Source organism: Kogia breviceps, chromosome 4 (genome assembly GCF_026419965.1).
Source record: "Kogia breviceps isolate mKogBre1 chromosome 4, mKogBre1 haplotype 1, whole genome shotgun sequence".
NCBI lineage: Eukaryota > Metazoa > Chordata > Mammalia > Artiodactyla > Physeteridae > Kogia > Kogia breviceps.
In genome coordinates, this window is record NC_081313.1 from 115,610,924 (window position 1) to 115,626,705 (window position 15,782).

General features: G+C 49.0%; 2 protein-coding genes across 3 annotated transcripts; both read left to right on the forward strand.

Moving 5' to 3' along the window:
* Positions 1–423: 423 nt before the first annotated feature.
* LOC131755108 (uncharacterized) lies at positions 424–5,490 on the forward strand. The gene is made up of 9 exons (XM_067033306.1): positions 424–498; positions 1,030–1,073; positions 1,905–2,000; positions 2,099–2,203; positions 2,830–2,973; positions 3,119–3,227; positions 4,077–4,188; positions 4,820–5,032; positions 5,387–5,490. Exons 1-9 carry the CDS (start codon positions 424–426, stop codon positions 5,488–5,490), a joined length of 1,002 nt encoding a protein of 333 aa, XP_066889407.1.
* FAM53C (family with sequence similarity 53 member C) lies at positions 4,819–15,359 on the forward strand. 2 transcript variants are annotated; one of them, XM_067031722.1, is made up of 5 exons: positions 4,819–5,032; positions 8,714–8,943; positions 9,332–9,389; positions 10,710–11,494; positions 12,409–15,359. In XM_067031722.1, exons 2-5 carry the CDS (start codon positions 8,866–8,868, stop codon positions 12,664–12,666), a joined length of 1,179 nt encoding a protein of 392 aa, XP_066887823.1. In that variant the 5' UTR covers positions 4,819–5,032; positions 8,714–8,865; the 3' UTR covers positions 12,667–15,359. The 2 variants fall into 2 exon arrangements, with proteins under 2 accessions (XP_066887823.1, XP_058917289.1); XM_059061306.2 differs by lacking the exon at positions 4,819–5,032 and adding an exon at positions 5,286–5,486.
* Positions 15,360–15,782: the final 423 nt, after the last annotated feature.

Below are 15,782 nucleotides of genomic sequence, written 5' to 3' on the forward strand. Positions count from 1 at the left end.
GTCAGAACCTCCTCCACCCTTTCCAGCAGCGACCAAGCGGATCAATACTGAGGGAGGGGGCATTCCTAAACGTTGAATCACATCTTGGCTTGAAGGTTAAATAGCACTTGCCCGAAGCGGCTTGGCCTTTCCAGCGGAACCTGAACTTACCGAAAGGCAACCTCAGGACCTTAAAGATGGAATGAGAAGAGGACCTGGACTTGTTACGAGCCACACAACTCGTGACTCCTGACAGGAAGGAACTCAGGTCTCCTAACTCGCGATAATGCCTGTTTTGTCCCCCTAACCTCTGTTTGCGAGGCCCGTGATTCCAAGGAGGACACAGCTCTGGGCTTACCTCAGGTTTGAGTCTGAGACAAGCGAAGACTCTAGCAGAATTCAAGGAAATCTGGGGAAAGGAGGCGATTTAATCAGACGACAGCTATGCCTCTTGACCAGATACGCCGGAGTCTGGCTTCTCCGCTTCTCTCAGCGGACTGTCGAAGTTACAGCCTCAGAGCAAGATCAACTGCCATACGCCTTGACCATTCAAACCTTCCGCCCTCTCAATAACCTATCCCGCTCGCCTCTAAGCTGCGCCAGCCAATCTCCGCGCACCCTCCTAGGACCCCCCCCGCCCCCCCCACCTCGGCCAATCGTTTGCCTCATGCAGCACCCGGGGGCGTGAACCGTTCCGGAAGGAGCGAGATTTGCCCCGCCCCGCAGCCCAGAGAGCCGCCGATTGACCCACCAGCTTTCGGCAAGGCCCGAGTTAAGCCCCGCCCCACAGGGAGTTTGGCGCCTCATTGGCTCTCCCTCTGGCCTATCACCACACCCTTTCTGAGCTCTCCTTTCCTTCAGCCCCTCCAACCCCGGGACATTTAAATTGCACCTTGCTAGCGACGACCACTCCCTAGGATAATACCTGGAGAAATTAATTTAGGTGCGAGGGTGCTTTAAACGTTTTTTGTTTTTGTTTTTTTCCCTTGCTTCTTTCTTGTATCGTTACGTGGACCTTTCCCTCCTAGTTTTGCTAGCCTTCCCCTGTAGGTGGAACATTTGCTGCCCGTGTGGCAGATGTTGCGGCGAGACAGGTGCGTGTATTTATGATGAGTAGCACTGGCCCCTTCCAAGAGCTTTCCTGGGTTGGTGTCCCTTTTAAGCGCGCAGATTCTGAGACGCTAGGTTATATGCGGTAAACGGAATCCCTTTTCAAGGAAAGTAGGAGAGTTGAATCATCTCTTGGCGTAATCCTTATCACAGTCCAAAGGATCCCAAACTTTGGTTGTTTATGGAAACTTGAACATTGACTAGGTGATACTAAGAATTTGTTCTTAATGTTGGGGATTTGCTTTTAAATAATCCTGTGGGAGTGGTGGTGAGTATAGGTGAAACAAGATTGGCCGTGAGTATTGGGTGATGGGTAGCTAGGGGGGTACATGATATCAGTGCTCTCAAAGTTTTATCTGCATACTAATCACCTGCAGATCTTGTTAAAATACATATTCTGATTCAGTAGATCTGGGTAAGAACCCAAGATTCTGAACGTCTAACAAGCTCCCAGCTGATGCTAATGCAGCTGGTACTGGGACCATTCTTTGAGTTGCAGGGGATTATGCTATTCTCTTGGTATATTTGAAATTTTCCATAAAAATGTTTAAAACAACCTTGGAAGCTCTTTAAAATACATGTTCCCAAAGTGATAATTCAGTAGGTCTAGAGTAGGGCCCAAGAATTATCAAGGCCCCCAGGTGATACCCAGGCAGATGGCTTGCAGACCACACTTTGAGAAACGAATTAGAAATGCAGCCTTTATCTTTGAGAGACAGTAAGTGAGAAATACAACCTTTATCTGGTGTCAGGATCTTGGTAGTGGTAGTGGCTGAGAGTAGCTGGGTTTTATCCTAATACCCTTTCATCTGTAGAATCTGCTTCCCCAGAAAGGAGGTGCGTGAAGAGTCTTTATCCTCTAGGATAGAGATGGTGAGTGTGGGAGTCAGTACAGAGCCCTGCCATGCCAGGTGAGTTTGACAATCAGGCTGGGGAATGTGGGAAGAGTTGGTTTCTGCTTTGATGACCATCATCACGCTTCATGGGACCACTGTCTACTTCCTCACAGGTGGGAGGTAGAGACAGATGCAATTGTCCTACAGCGGCGGCAAAAGCAGATAGATTATGGCAAGCGCACACCTGGTTACCAGTGCTTTCTGCAGCAGGTCCCCAAGTGAGTGCAGTTGTGGGTAGTCACAACAAGAGTGTCAACCACGTGGCTTTTGTTCACTGTCAGATTATGGAAAGATACTAGAATCTGAATGCTCCCACAAAGTTGTAGCATTACTAAAATAAATTATCCTGAAGTCTAACCCCCCAGATAAGTTTCCAAGTTTTTTTCCAAATGGAACAAGTTACATGTGGGCCATAAGACTTTTTAAAGCTCTATCCATGTTTGCTAATGAATTTTTTTTTCCTCCATCCATTTTCACCTCATGCTTCCATCTGACGTGGCTAATTACAACATACTTGCCTAATTACATGTAAGCTTACACACATACGTACAAATTAATGTATGAAAAGGTAGAATGTATTTTAAAGAGATGTCAAATATTTTCTTTTATATCTGTCTTGACTTCTGAGGGAGTTGGAATATCTAATTTACCCTTTCCAGAAGAAAGAATATTAGGGAATTGGGAAGTTTGATGTTTAATCTAATTTAAAGATTTTCTTTGGATTGTGGGCATTGATCTTACCTCATTATCAGAGAATCCCTAGTGAGTCTCCTAATTCATCATGATAAGCAGTGAGCTGTGCCCCTTCACTTTGACCTCGGTCTGACATGTATATTGTTACCAGGGCACAGCGACAGCCAGGACTTCACCCTCAAACACCAAACAAGAACAGGAGGTACAGCCGTCGCTCCTGGGATGCCCAGATTAGGCAGTGGAGAAGAGCCCTACATTCCTGGGACCCCCCCAGCCAGTCTCTGCAGGCTGAGGGGTGTGTGCACTACTATTCCTTGTTCCTTCCCTGAGTGATGGACTAAGCCCTACCTCTCCCCACTTTGCAGAGGTTTAGCTTTCACTGGCTGAAAAGGGAGAGTCTGAATGAGCTGCATGTTCCTCTGACTCTGCTGCCTTCCTAGGTGGGGAATGGACAATCTCTTAGAGCCAATGGATTCCACCCCTTTGGATGACTGGCTCCAGACCCTGGAACCCTCAGAGAATCTGGATGGAGAACAGAAGGGAGCCCAGGTAGTATCCTCTGCTAAAACCCACTGGAGCAGGGTCAGAGATGGGATCTGGCCCAGGAGGTCACAGTTATGATGGGTTTCAAGGTAGTAGCCCAAGAACAAAAGAAGGAAAATGGGACAGAAGGAAAAAAATGCAGGACGTGAGTAAAAAACCTTGAACCAAAAGTGGCATAAGGAAATCTAGTTATAGTTAGTAATGGGGGACAGGTTGGGCTGCACTGGGGGTGCTGTTTTATACATGATGAAATGGGTGTCATCTTCCTTTGAAAGGAGACATGAAACCTGAGTTGCAGGGTTTGGTTGTTTTAAGTGTCTCTGTTTCTTTCAGTGTTTTCCAAATGTGCCAATGCTAACTTAACTTCTTATTCTCAATCACTTAACTTTAGTAAGCATGGCATTTTGTTATTAAATAAAAAGGGGGATCACCAAGTGGTGAAGACCAAGGGCTTTACAGCCCCAGACTGCTTTTTTTTTAACTTTTTATTTTATATTGGAGTATAGTTGGTTAACAATGTTGTGAGTCAGATTGCTTTTTAATACTGCTTTTGTCCAGCACACGGGCAGTTACTTAACCTCTCCTGCTGTTTAATCCATCAAATAAGGAGATTTTGTCTCATTTGATTATTGTAAACAAAAATGAGAATACATATTTATAGTGTGCAGCATGGTGCCTGGCACATAAGTGCTCCATAGCAGCAATTATTGGAAACCATGTCTCCTACACTTCATGGCCCCTTGTCCCTTCTTTTGCCAAGGGGAAATGTGCAGGGCAAACAAATGTGCAGTGTATCTCCCATCCCCCGCCATTTTCTTGATACTACCTCACTTTCCCTCTACTCTTCTTTTCCAGTTTGCAGGTTTGGTGGCTCCTGCCTCCTCCCTTCCCTGGCTCTGTGAGGAAGATCCCCACCACTGGCTCTACCTTCTAGCTGATCACAATTACTTATCTGTCCCAGAGTTGAGTGGGACACAAAATATTTAGGGAAAACATGTCTTTCAGGGGACTCGTTGCTGAATGTAATAGTGAAGATTACTTGCACTACTTCTACTTAACAATCGATTAAAAAAGATCTAAAAGTCTGTCCTACAAAGAGATCATAACACGAAGGCATTGTTTAAAACCTCTCCTTTTCCCGTATTTTATCCTCTCTCTAAACCTTCTTTGCTGGCTGAGACTCAAATTTACGTATGAGCCAGAAACCACCTAGCTGTTCCACAACCTCTTCACGTGCTAACTGCTACATTCAGTCTCTTCAAAAAGGACTTAAACTTTGGCTGAGGTGGGAGGCGGTGGTAGTGGTGGAGATTTAATAAAAGGTGGTTTCCTCTTCCTGAAGAGGAAGTATAGCGCCATCAACATCTTTTCCCCAGCTGCTTGTTTCCTCCCTCCCTTTTTGTCTTAAGGAAAGTGGTCCAGCTGTAACCACCGAACTCCCCCCTCCCCCACGCAAGCAACTGAACCGCCTATGATGTCATAATCACAATCCCATTACCTCATCCTGCTGGGGTGGGGGGGCGTAGAGGGAGGAGAAGGAGTGAACCGCCCTGGGCCCTCGTCAGATTTACGGTGTTTTGGGTGACGGCTAATTACAGAACCAAGTGGGAACGGCCCCGCAACCGTTGTAAATCCTGGGTTTATAACGTTTGAGCCCATCCGGCAGCTGGAAGAGGGTCTCCCGGGACTCAGAGCAGGCCCTAATCGGCGCTTGGACTACACTTCCCAGAAACCTTCACGCCGAGGACGGGTCCTCTGCTGGGGGAAGGGGGAGTCCTTCAGAGTGGCGGCCTTAGAGGGTAGGAGAGCAGGTGAGAGGAATCCTGGCTAATTCTGTTACGCGCCGGAACCGAGTTGGAGGCTGTACAGGGGCCGATGTAGTAACAGAGGGCAGGGGCGATGTCTTTGTTTACCTTCGACGGACACGGCCTCCCCCGGGGGTTTTGAGATTTGCCTCCAACTGGGCCAGTCCACCTTCTGCAATATTTTGCAGGGGGTGACTCGCTAGGGAGGAAACCACCCTTATCGTTAAATCAAAGAGCCGGACGTCTTCCCGACGGCGCTCTCCAAGAAAGACTTTGCGAGAGAAACGACGGGGGTCTCGAGCCTCCGCGGACGGTTCAGGGGCGTTTTGCGAACCGGACTGATCTCTTCACTCTCCTCAGGGGCCCGTTGGTTCGGGCCGGCGCCTTTTAAGGGCACCGTAGGGCTAACCGAGCGCTCAGAGCTGCTCTGGCCGCGGCCCTGGGAGCTGGAGGAGCAGCGGTAGGTGGCGGAGGGCAGGTGGCGCTGGGGCCTCGGGGCGGGCACCTAGACCGTCCCTCCCTCCTTCCCTCTTTCCCCTCCCCCAGCCCGTCCACCCTCGAGGCACGGCCTCGCTGGCCGCCTCCGCGGGGAGAGCACGGGACCTGGTGGGGGAGGGGGTGGCGGAGCGCTAAGTCCCAGACCCTCTCCATACCCTGCGTCCTGAGTTCGCTTCTCGCGGCCAGTTGATGGAAGCTGATTGGGAAGAGACAAGCGACAGCCCCCCCAAGCGTGCCCCGGCGCCCCCCGCCCCCCAGGGGCCAGCGGACGCCCCATGCCCCACCCCGCGGGGACAGGCAGGGCAACCAAGGGAGAGGTTGAAGATTGGGGGGGGGGGCTAGCCTTTTGCTTCTTCATTGGGGTGGGGGGAGGGGTGCTCCCCATTTGTCACCCCTATCCCCTCAGTGCCATATGGAGGAAGAGCAGTCAGGTCCCCACATACCTGTTCGTGTACCTCCATGCCTCCCTCATGTTTTCCTTCAGTCTCCCTTAGAGCTGTGGGACTGGGACCTGGGGGGAAGGTCCCCAGGGGTTTGTGACTCTCCTCTCCCTTGGCCTGACTTGATCCTAGGTTATGGAGGTTTCAGCATAGCCTCAGCATCCCTGAAACCGTGATGTCAGGGGTTACTGCCACCCAGTGGGGTGGGGGTCCAGCCTTTATTTGCCAGGGGGGTGGTGCTGATGGTGGAGAGAAAACCTGGATTGAGAGTTGGGCCTGGTGGGGTTTGGGGGAGGGCCTAGCGGCCTGCTGCTCTGTGTAGGACTGAGCCCCCGTGCCAGTTGTTAAGCTGAGAAGTTTTAACTTGCTTAGTGAACGTTCAGGGCTGTCTCTGCTCCTCAGATACACAAAATGGAAGGGGAAGGAAGGCGGCAAGAGAGGGCTTCTTATACTTTTTCCTCTGCCTGCTTGAGAAAGAGGAGGCCCCTCGCGGAGCTGGTTTGCCTTCTTTTGTGTCCTGGTTTGATTCCTTATGGCTTCCGTTCTGTTCCCCCTCTCAGCCTGGCCTGTTTTAGGAAATTCAGACTGAGAGTATCAGTTGCGTGGTGGTAGCTGCATTGTTCCAATTACCGCCGTGTGTGGCCACATCCCAACAATTAAAATGCAGAAAAACACAAAATCACTCTCTTCACTTGATCCCAGAGAGGGCTGGAAGTTTGCTGTTTGGCCAGATGCCTCATGAAAAGCTTGAAAGAGTTTGCTTCACTCCCTGCTCTTCATAGCTGGTCAGCCTGAGGCCTGGGGTCTCTGGGGGTAAAAGCCTACAGTTAGGTTCCCTCTCTGGTTGATCTTTGAGGGCAGAGTTAAGAAACCAAGAGCAGAAGTGATATAAGCTTTAGCTTCTCCTACAAGAACAGGGGAAGCAGCTGAAGGGAGCAGTCAGGAAGCTGGAACTTTGTTCAAGGTGGTAATGATGATTATGCATGAAAATGTTATTTAACTATAGTGATGATTTGACTTCTACAACGTTTTTCCCTAAACTCCAAATACGCCTAGGTGTATTTCTTTGCTTTTCCTTGTCGTCTGCCTCCCTCTGAGGTGGGAATCAGGTAGAGAGGATTCCCCCTTTTTTTTTTTTCCAAGGTAGAAAGTTATCTGCCCTCAAGGTCAAGCCTTTTGGGCTTCTCTTGGTACGGAGGTGAGGGAGGTTGATATCCAGCCAAATAGATCAACGCAATTGCCTCCTTCATCCTTATATCACTTGTGCCATTCTGAGGCTTTGTAGAGCAACAAATAGGAAGGGTGAGAAATGGCAATCTTTGTGAACTCCTGATTTGTACAGGTCAGATGGTATACTTTTTACATTTTGATATTTGTGTTATATTGTCCCAGTGACATATATATTTTTAAATAAATTTATTTATTATTTATTTTTGGCTGCGTTGGGTCTTTGTTGCTGTGCGCGGGCTTTTCTCTAGTTGCAGCGAGTGGGGGCTACTCTTCGTTGCTGTGCACAGGCTTCTCATTGCAGTGGCTTCTCTTGTTGCGGAGCTCTGGCTAGGTGCGCGGGCTTCAGTAGTTGTGGCTCGTGGACTCTAGAGCGCAGGCTCAGTAGTTGTGGTGCAATGGGCTTAGTTGCTCCGCGGCATGTGGGATCTTCCCGGACCAGGACTCGAAGCCGTGTCTCCTGCAGGTAGATTCTTAACCACTGCGCCACCAGGGAAGCCCCCAGTGACATATTAAGATTATTCTGCCCATTTTTCATATGGGTAAACTGAGGCAAAGAAAAGTTTGATGATTTGCCAAGACCGTCACACCAAATCGGATCCAGATTTGATTTCTTGATAGTTTATTCTCTCTGCTAGCAAATGCTACTTCCACTGTCCGTGTGGTGTCTGCCTGCTGGTCATTTCTGGGAATAGGCAGAACAGTATGGAAATGTTAGGTTAACTTCCCCTCCTCCCTTGAGCGAGGCCCCTCAGGCAATTTTGTGGGCTTGAAGCCTGTCCTCTGATAGAATTAGTTTGCTTCTACTATAATTGACCATGAGAAAGAGTCTTGATTAATTGTATTCATGGTCTTTAAGTCAAATCTGGCTAAAAACTTAGTCAAATGGAGTCAGAGTTGTTTTTAAACTCTATAGAGTTGAAATGTAAATGGAATTACCTTGGTAGCATTTCCTTATCCTCTTATAAGAGAATATGTACAGTATCTGTTGGAGAACAATGATATAATACCAGCTGTTCAGGCTAATGGAGAACATAATACCTTGTTTATTCTGATTGGTTTGAAGCAGAAAGTCATTCCTACAACCACTGTACCACTCTGTTCCCTATTACTCTTTCTGTAGTTTAGGAAAAAAGTACCTCTCTTTGCTTATGACTGGAAGATAAAATATTGGACTAATCAGGATGGAAATAACAATTTGGGCATCTCTCTCATTTGAGCTATTTTCTAAGTGGTGCTAGTATTCTGGGTAGGCAGAGCAGAGCATGAACCAAGTTAGGAGTGGCAAATAGGTTTCAACTTGCTTGCCAACTCCATTTCATTTTACTGGTTATCCGGAGTGTCAGGTTGAGAATGTTTCTGAGGCTACGTTTAGGCTTAGCAGGAAAGAGCTGTGATCAATTAATGATGTCTGTCAGAGGCCTGACATAGGGGTGCTGTGGTATGTGTGCCATGTATTTTCCATCTCTGGACTAGATACATCTCTAATATCACTTGGGGCTGGTCCCTCTGTAATTGGCAGACTCAGCAGGCATGACTGGAGAGGGAAGTCCCAATGGTGCTAGAATGGTGCTGCAGTGGCAGAAGACGGCTCTCGAGTGAGGTCTGGAAGAACAACAGGGAAGACATCCATCATTTGCTCCAAAGTGTGCAAGTCAAATTCTGGGGAGAATCATGATAACCCTGATCACTGAGCAGCTACAGAAGCAGACTCTGGATGAGCTGAAATGCACACGCTTCAGCATCAGTCTGGTAAAAGACCAGTCTTCCTGCTTCTTTACGACCCCCTCCCCATTTTTTCGGAGGCTGTTTGTTGTTACTACTTCACCCTTGTCCTGTGCTGTGTGAGTCATGGTACTTGTACTGCAAGAGTCCACTAAAGTCTCAAATCCCAGCCCAAAAGGAAGGGGGCAGGGATTTTTTTTCACTGTTAGAAAAAGGATGCCAAAATTTGGGTGGAAAAGGGTTTGGGATACTGGAAGATGTGGATTATTTTACTCACTAACTTTGAGAGGACAAGAAGAAAACACTTAGGAGTTCCTAACATCCCTATAGCCCATGAATTGCAGGGGTGAGCTGAAGAGGGCTTCCTGGAACTCTGTCCTGATCCTGAATCATGATGGTATTCTCTGTCTCTTAGCCTTTGCCTGATCATGTAGACATCTCCAACTGTGGGAATCCTTTCCAGCTTGTGTCTGGTAAGACATGATGTGTATATTTGTGTGTATGCCCATGCCTCTATCCACACATTTCTTTCATCGGTTTTCAGTAACCAGAACTAGCTAGCCTTCCTCCACAGTTTTCTTGCCAGGGTCACCTTCTGAGATTGGCACTTGTCTCCATTTTACTGCACCAGCATGGAAGTTACCTGTTTAGTTTGCTCTTATTCTAGTCTTGTAGGAACTTTTATAATCTAATTTTTTGTATAGGCAATACATTCACATTTCCAATTTTTTTTTTTTTTGCGGAGCGCAGGCTCCAAACGCTCAGGCTCAGCGGCCATGGCTCACGGGCCCAGCCGCTCCACGGCATGTGGGATCTTCCCGGACCGGGGCACGAACCTGTGTCCCCTGCATTGGCAGGCAGACTCTCAACCACTGCGCCACCAGGGAAGCCCCCCAAATTTTTAAACAGCAAAAACGTTACACTGAAAAAAGTCCCCCTTCCTCTCCTCTGCACCCAGCTCCCATCACCTCCCTAAAAGTAACTACTGTTATTAGTTTCTTGTCTATCCAACCGGAGTTGCTTTATACAGATAGAAGCAAATATAAATGTAAATTTTTTATTCCCACGCTTTTAACACAAAAGGTTGCATTCAGTATATTTGGCATTTTTTTTTTTTTAAAGTAACCATAATATGGCTAGAAGATCTTTCCCTATATGTTCCTTGTGGGTGGCCAGACCCAAAAGAACACGGGTTTTTCCCAAGCATGGGTTCCATTGTCAAAGGCCTTCCCCACCCTACTTGCCCTCCCTAGAAATACAAATGATCTCTTACCTGCTTGATCACCTACCTGCTGTCTTGGTGCTTTGACACATAGGAAAGGGAAAAGCTAAGGACGGAGAGCATAGGCCTGCTTTTCACAACTCCGGGCTGAGGGGTGCGGGAGCAAAGTAGAGCTCAGTGGAGTAGAGTGAGGGATGAGCATGGCGCACACACGTTTTCTTCTTTTGACTCATTCCAGCTTTGAGGGGGAGCAGCAGGCCGTATATGAGACTATATTTTAAGTTTCAGGTGGGTTCCTCATACTGGAGTTAATATAGTATGCTGGTTAAAAGGCAGCTTTAGCATCAGACAAATCTGGTTTTGAACCCTGCTTTGGTCATTTGATTCCTGCATGACTTTTGGCAAGTTACTAGACTTCTCTCATTTGTGAAATGGGGTAGTAATAGTACCTAACTCATGAAGTTTTCGGGAAACCTCACATAAAGTGCTCATCATATTGTATGGCACATAGTAAGCTCTTAAAAATATATTAGCTATCATTAATATTATTTTTATTATGAATGCCTTCCAGAAGGTGCTTCCTGGAGGGGCCTGCCCCACTGTTCCTGTGCTGAGTTCCAGGACAGCCTCAATCTCAGCTACCACCCCTCAGGCTTGAGCCTGCACCTGAGACCACCCAGCCCAGGCAGTTCCCCACAGGAGCAGCCCCTCTCCCAAGTCCTAAGCCCTGAGCCCCCAGACCCAGAAAAGCTTCCTGTGCCCCCTGCCCCTCCATCTAAGAGGCACTGCCGCTCACTCTCAGTGCCCGTGGACCTGTCTCGCTGGCAGCCGGTGTGGCGGCCCGCCCCCTCCAAGCTGTGGACTCCCATCAAGCACCGGGGCAGTGGTGGAGGGGGTGGGCCGCAGGTGCCTCACCAGAGCCCCCCGAAGCGGGTCTCCAGCCTCAGGTTCCTCCAAGCTCCCAGTGCCTCTTCTCAATGTGCCCCACCCCACAGACCCTACAGTCCCCCTTTCTTCAGCCTGGCCCTGGCCCAAGATTCTTCTCGTCCCTCTGCCACCTCCCCCCAGAGTGGCTCCTGGGAAAGTGATGCTGAGTCCCTGTCACCTTGCCCACCCCAGCGTCGCTTCTCCCTGTCACCCAGCCTGGGCCCACAGGCAAGCCGCTTCTTGCCCTCTGCCCGGAGCTCCCCCGCATCCTCCCCAGAGCTGCCCTGGCGACCTCGAGGCCTGCGCAATCTACCCCGAAGCCGCTCACAGCCTTGTGATCTTGATGCCCGCAAAGCTGGGGTCAAGCGGCGCCACGAGGAGGACCCTCGGCGGCTGCGGCCTTCCTTGGACTTTGACAAGATGAATCAGGTGGGACCAGTAGGACTAGGGAAGCTTGGATGGGAGTAGGGGCACTGTTCCATTTTCACCTGTGAGTTGTCCTCTAGCTCCAGGCCCTCCTGGCAGGGCCTCCCTTGGAGCTCCTTTCTGTCTGAGCTTTACCCATCCCGATTTGCCCAGGATTATTCTGGTTTTACCATTGAAAGTCCCATGTCCTGTGAAATTTCTCAGTCCTGGGGGTTCCAGAGAAACTTGGGGTGAGACCCATGTTAAACCTTCCAACAGAGATCCCAGATTGTCCTGCTAGAGGCACTTTTCCTCCTCTCTGAGAATGCATGAGCCACAAAAGCCCCATCATCAGTGCCCCACCCCTCCTCATGCAAGGCTGGTTTTGTCACTTGCCCTTTACTGCTTCATGTGGGTCTGTAAGGGCTTAAGCAGAACAGGCTGCTGCATCATTCATCTGCTCAACAAATGTTTTTTGACTTCCCAGTGTGAGTGCAGTTGTTGTAGGCAGTTGCCCACTTTTTTCATATTCTTCCTTCCAGACCACTGGTCATAAAACTTTCCAAGGACTTATTCATTTATTCATAGAGTCATTCATTCAACCAGTCAGCAAACAGTGTTGGATACCTACTATGCCAGGCTCTGACTAGGCACTGGCAATACAGGAGTGAGACAAGCAGACAGTATTCCTGTCCACATGAAGTTTATAAACATGCTTCTAATCTTGAATCTGATAGAAACTATGGGCACTTTCCTCAAAGAAATGTGCACATAACTGAATTTTCAAAATGTTATCAGAGTTCACGACCTCACCCTAACAGATAGGACTCTTGCCTTTAAGGATAACTAAGAGGGGTACTTTGAAATCCAACTTGGGCCAGGGTTCTCTGGGAAATTAGCATCTTTCTTTGCCTTAATTTTTTTTGTTTGTTTGACAGAAACCATACTCAGGAGGTCTCTGTCTCCAAGAAACAGCCCGGGAAGGCAGCAGTATCTCTCCACCGTGGTTCATGGCCTGTAGCCCCTCACACCTCTCTGCTTCCTGCAGCCCCACTGGGGATTCCTCCCAGGTGCTGAGTGAAAGCGAAGAGGAGGAGGAGGGGTCCGTGCGGTGGGGCCGGCAGGCGCTCAGCAAGCGGACATTGTGCCAGCAGGACTTTGGGGACCTGGACTTGAATCTGATTGAGGAGAACTAAAACTGAGAGGCTACTTCCTGGGGCCACACAGACTGACTCTCTTATGGCTACTAACAAGTGTCGAGGTCCCAAGGCCGGGGGCCCAGCCTGGGAATGGGGGTGAGTGGAGGGCTCCGACTCAGGGCAGCCGGAATTCTTCTCACTCCAGGAAGCTCGACCATGCCGAGAGACTGGCCGGGACAAGATAAACGGAGCTGGTGGCGGGAGGGACAGCCCCAGAGCAGGCCCTTACCATGGCGGCCCTGAGTGTGAGTATCCCTGCCACCGAGAAAGCAATGGGCAGGGAAGGAAGGGGTCTCCTGACCCCAGCTCGGGGAATTTCACTAGCCCCTTTGCTTCAAAGGGCACTTGTGTCTTAGAATTTGGCCAGGGTGGGGGGTTCATTCAGCCTCCTCTGAGAAATTGTGTGAGAGTGTGTGCGTGTATGAGAGTGCTCGAGGAAAGGTGTGTTTGGGTAGCCTTAGGGAAGGAAGACAGTTGCTCCTTAACAGCAGAGCACCATGGATCTTGGGTTTTTACGGGACAGCAGGCTTGTTCAAGGAGTCAAGGTTCTAAGGATCTCTGGAACCAGGCTCATAATCCATTAGTACCAGTGGCTCTGCAGAGGATTCTGTTTGGGGGTACAGCAGGGGCTTTTAAGTGCTATGACCTCAGCTAATGGTCTTTCCCTCAGGCCCACACCTCCCCTAGATAGATCTAGTATTGGCTGGAGAGGGCTCTCCACACTGATTCTGAGCTGGCCTTTTTTCTCATCAGATTGCCTAGGCTGTATACAACCTGCCTCTCTTACTCTCTAAGTAGATGCAGGCATATTTGGGCAACTGAGGCAGGGCTGAAGGGCTCCATCTCTTTCTTTCCCTCCCTACTGATGGGACCTTTTCCCCCTTACCCTCTGCCCTTCGAGGGTCAAGAACAAGGAAGGAAGGCCCTATATTGAGACTGACGTACAGCAGAAGTAGTGTTCAGTCCCCAGCAGGCACCCCAGCACTAACTTTAGAGAAACCTGTTGTTAAAAGATCCAGGCCCAGCCTCTTTTCTGACCTGTTTGAGAAAGAGGAAGGGGATGTCAGCATATACTAGTTTGCTTGTCTTCCACTCCTGCTAAGAAATGTTTATTTGTCTCTAATTGGCCCTAAGACACCTCAGGGAGGTTGAGGCTCACGGAGGGATTGGCTGAGGATGTGTAAAGCAAAGACTGTGAGAAGCAGCTGGGAGTTTGTTGTTGGATTGAATTTCTTTTTTTGTTTCATACCCACAACTTGAGCTTGGGCAGTGGGTCTCAGTGGCCACGATGGTGGGTTTAAGGACTGCAGAAGCCCTGTAGGGCTGGCTCCAGTGGAGATGCCTACTGAAGCTGCTGCCAGAATAGCTTGTGAGGCTTTGTCCAGCTTTACTTAGACCCTGCAGTACCAAATTGGACCTGCCCTTCCTGTTTATTGGAAGAAGGGCATTTTCCCAGGGTTTTGAAGGAAGCAGTTGCTCATGTTAGGGAAGAAAACCAAAGTCTATGTGTTTTCTTCCTCATGGAATTGAACCTGTCATTTTCTGGGTCTGCCACATGTTGGATAGGAGCATCAATGAGGCCCTAGCCTCCTTGCCTTCACTCCAGAGGAGGTGGGTGTTTCTTTTTCAGCCTCCAGCCCTCAGAGGTTCTACCCTTCTAGGGCTCCTTCACTTCTGCTAGTTACCACATGTTGCCAGTGAGCTACTAGGTCTGTAGGGGCTTGAGAGAGGCTTTCTGGAGAATCCAAGGAAACCATGAGTGCAGGAGTTGCCCATCCTTGGTTTCATCCCTCCCCTGGCTCTTCTCCCTCTTTAGGCCATAATTTCCCTGGTGCCAGCTTCTTTTCCTCCTGGGACATCCTCATCCCTGGGCTCTCTGCTACAGATGGGCTGTTCCAGCTTACAATAGGCCACTGGTAATGCCAATGGGGTCTCTGCAGGCCCAAAGCTGAAGAAGTGAGGGCAATAATTCTGCCTCCACCCTGAGTTCCCCAAAGCTCTAGGGCACCATCCTTAGGGGAGAAGGTCTGTAGATGCCATATTTGAATTCCATTACTTTAAGATCTGGAAAGTTAAACTAGCTGGAGCTATCATCTTGCTTCCCAATCTCAGTAACTGTGGCCCTGGGACAAGCCTTTTCGAGAAGTGGTTTATTTTGCTTTACACAGTAGATCTGTTCCAACAGTTCTGTGTAAACCAAATGCTGTTTTCCAATGCATTTGGACTGCTGACCATTTAAAAACAGCCTGTGATTGCTTCTTTTGTAAAGCAAGCAACCTCCCTCTACTTTAGCTGTTTTGACTTTTTGGATTTTCACATATTGGGCTTACCCAGAGTGGAGCACACCTCTACCAGGCTGTGGTTGACCCTGGGTAGACATCTGCATCTGTGTCGTGTGTGTGGTGTGGCTGACCAGTAGGTGAGTATTCCTGCGTGTGTGAGTGAAGCCACTCCCAGGCTGGTGCTCTCCTCCTGTGCCCGGTGACTGCCCAGTGGCAGCTGCAGCTGCCCTTCACTCCCACCTGCTGCCAAAGTCCCTGTGCTAATGGGATTACAAATACAAAAAGTGGAAAAAAAATTTTTCGTAAACTTTGTTTTATATTTTAAAAAAATCCATAAGTCTGTGTATGTTAAACATGAGGTCCTGCCTCTGTGGCTGTGTTTGAAAAAATAAAGTTTTATTAGAATAATCCATTTTCCCAAGCAACCTTGTGTACTACAGTGTCTTCTTCCTCTCTTCACAAAGAAAGGCAAGGAGGAAGCGGGGAGAAGGCCGCCTAACTGTTCCAGCCCCTTCTTCTATGACATGGCTGGGCCTTTGCCCCTCGAGGGCAGTATTTGGTCGCTGGGCCCTTTGCGGCCACAGTAGTTATATCCTATGCCCAGCTTCTGTTAAGGCCTTGGTTATTTCTGGCAGTCTGATTTGATCTCTTGTTTCCCTGGTACTTATACCCATCTCCTCTTCTCTCCTGTCACTCACTTCCAGGGTGAAGTCAAGGATTAATACATTCTTGCTCCCTGAGAAATGCTTGATGGTGCAGTTAGAAACTTGTCTAGATTGGTTTGTAGGCTTTGGGAAGTGGGGAGAAGGCACAATAGGAGCCTTGACCAGG

Excerpts from the sequence above, each read along its gene's own strand:
- LOC131755108 (XM_067033306.1), top strand. The coding sequence starts at position 424 with ATGCCTCTTGACCAGATACGCCGGAGTCTGGCTTCTCCGCTTCTCTCA. Across the intron at positions 2,204-2,829 it reads TTTCTGCAGCAGGTCCCCAA|GGCACAGCGACAGCCAGGAC; the intron begins GTGAGTGCAGTT and ends TATTGTTACCAG. Across the intron at positions 5,033-5,386 it reads CTTAGAGGGTAGGAGAGCAG|GGGCCCGTTGGTTCGGGCCG; the intron begins GTGAGAGGAATC and ends CACTCTCCTCAG.
- FAM53C (XM_067031722.1), top strand. The coding sequence starts at position 8,866 with ATGATAACCCTGATCACTGAGCAGCTACAGAAGCAGACTCTGGATGAG. Across the intron at positions 9,390-10,709 it reads TCCTTTCCAGCTTGTGTCTG|AAGGTGCTTCCTGGAGGGGC; the intron begins GTAAGACATGAT and ends AATGCCTTCCAG. Across the intron at positions 11,495-12,408 it reads ACTTTGACAAGATGAATCAG|AAACCATACTCAGGAGGTCT; the intron begins GTGGGACCAGTA and ends TTTGTTTGACAG.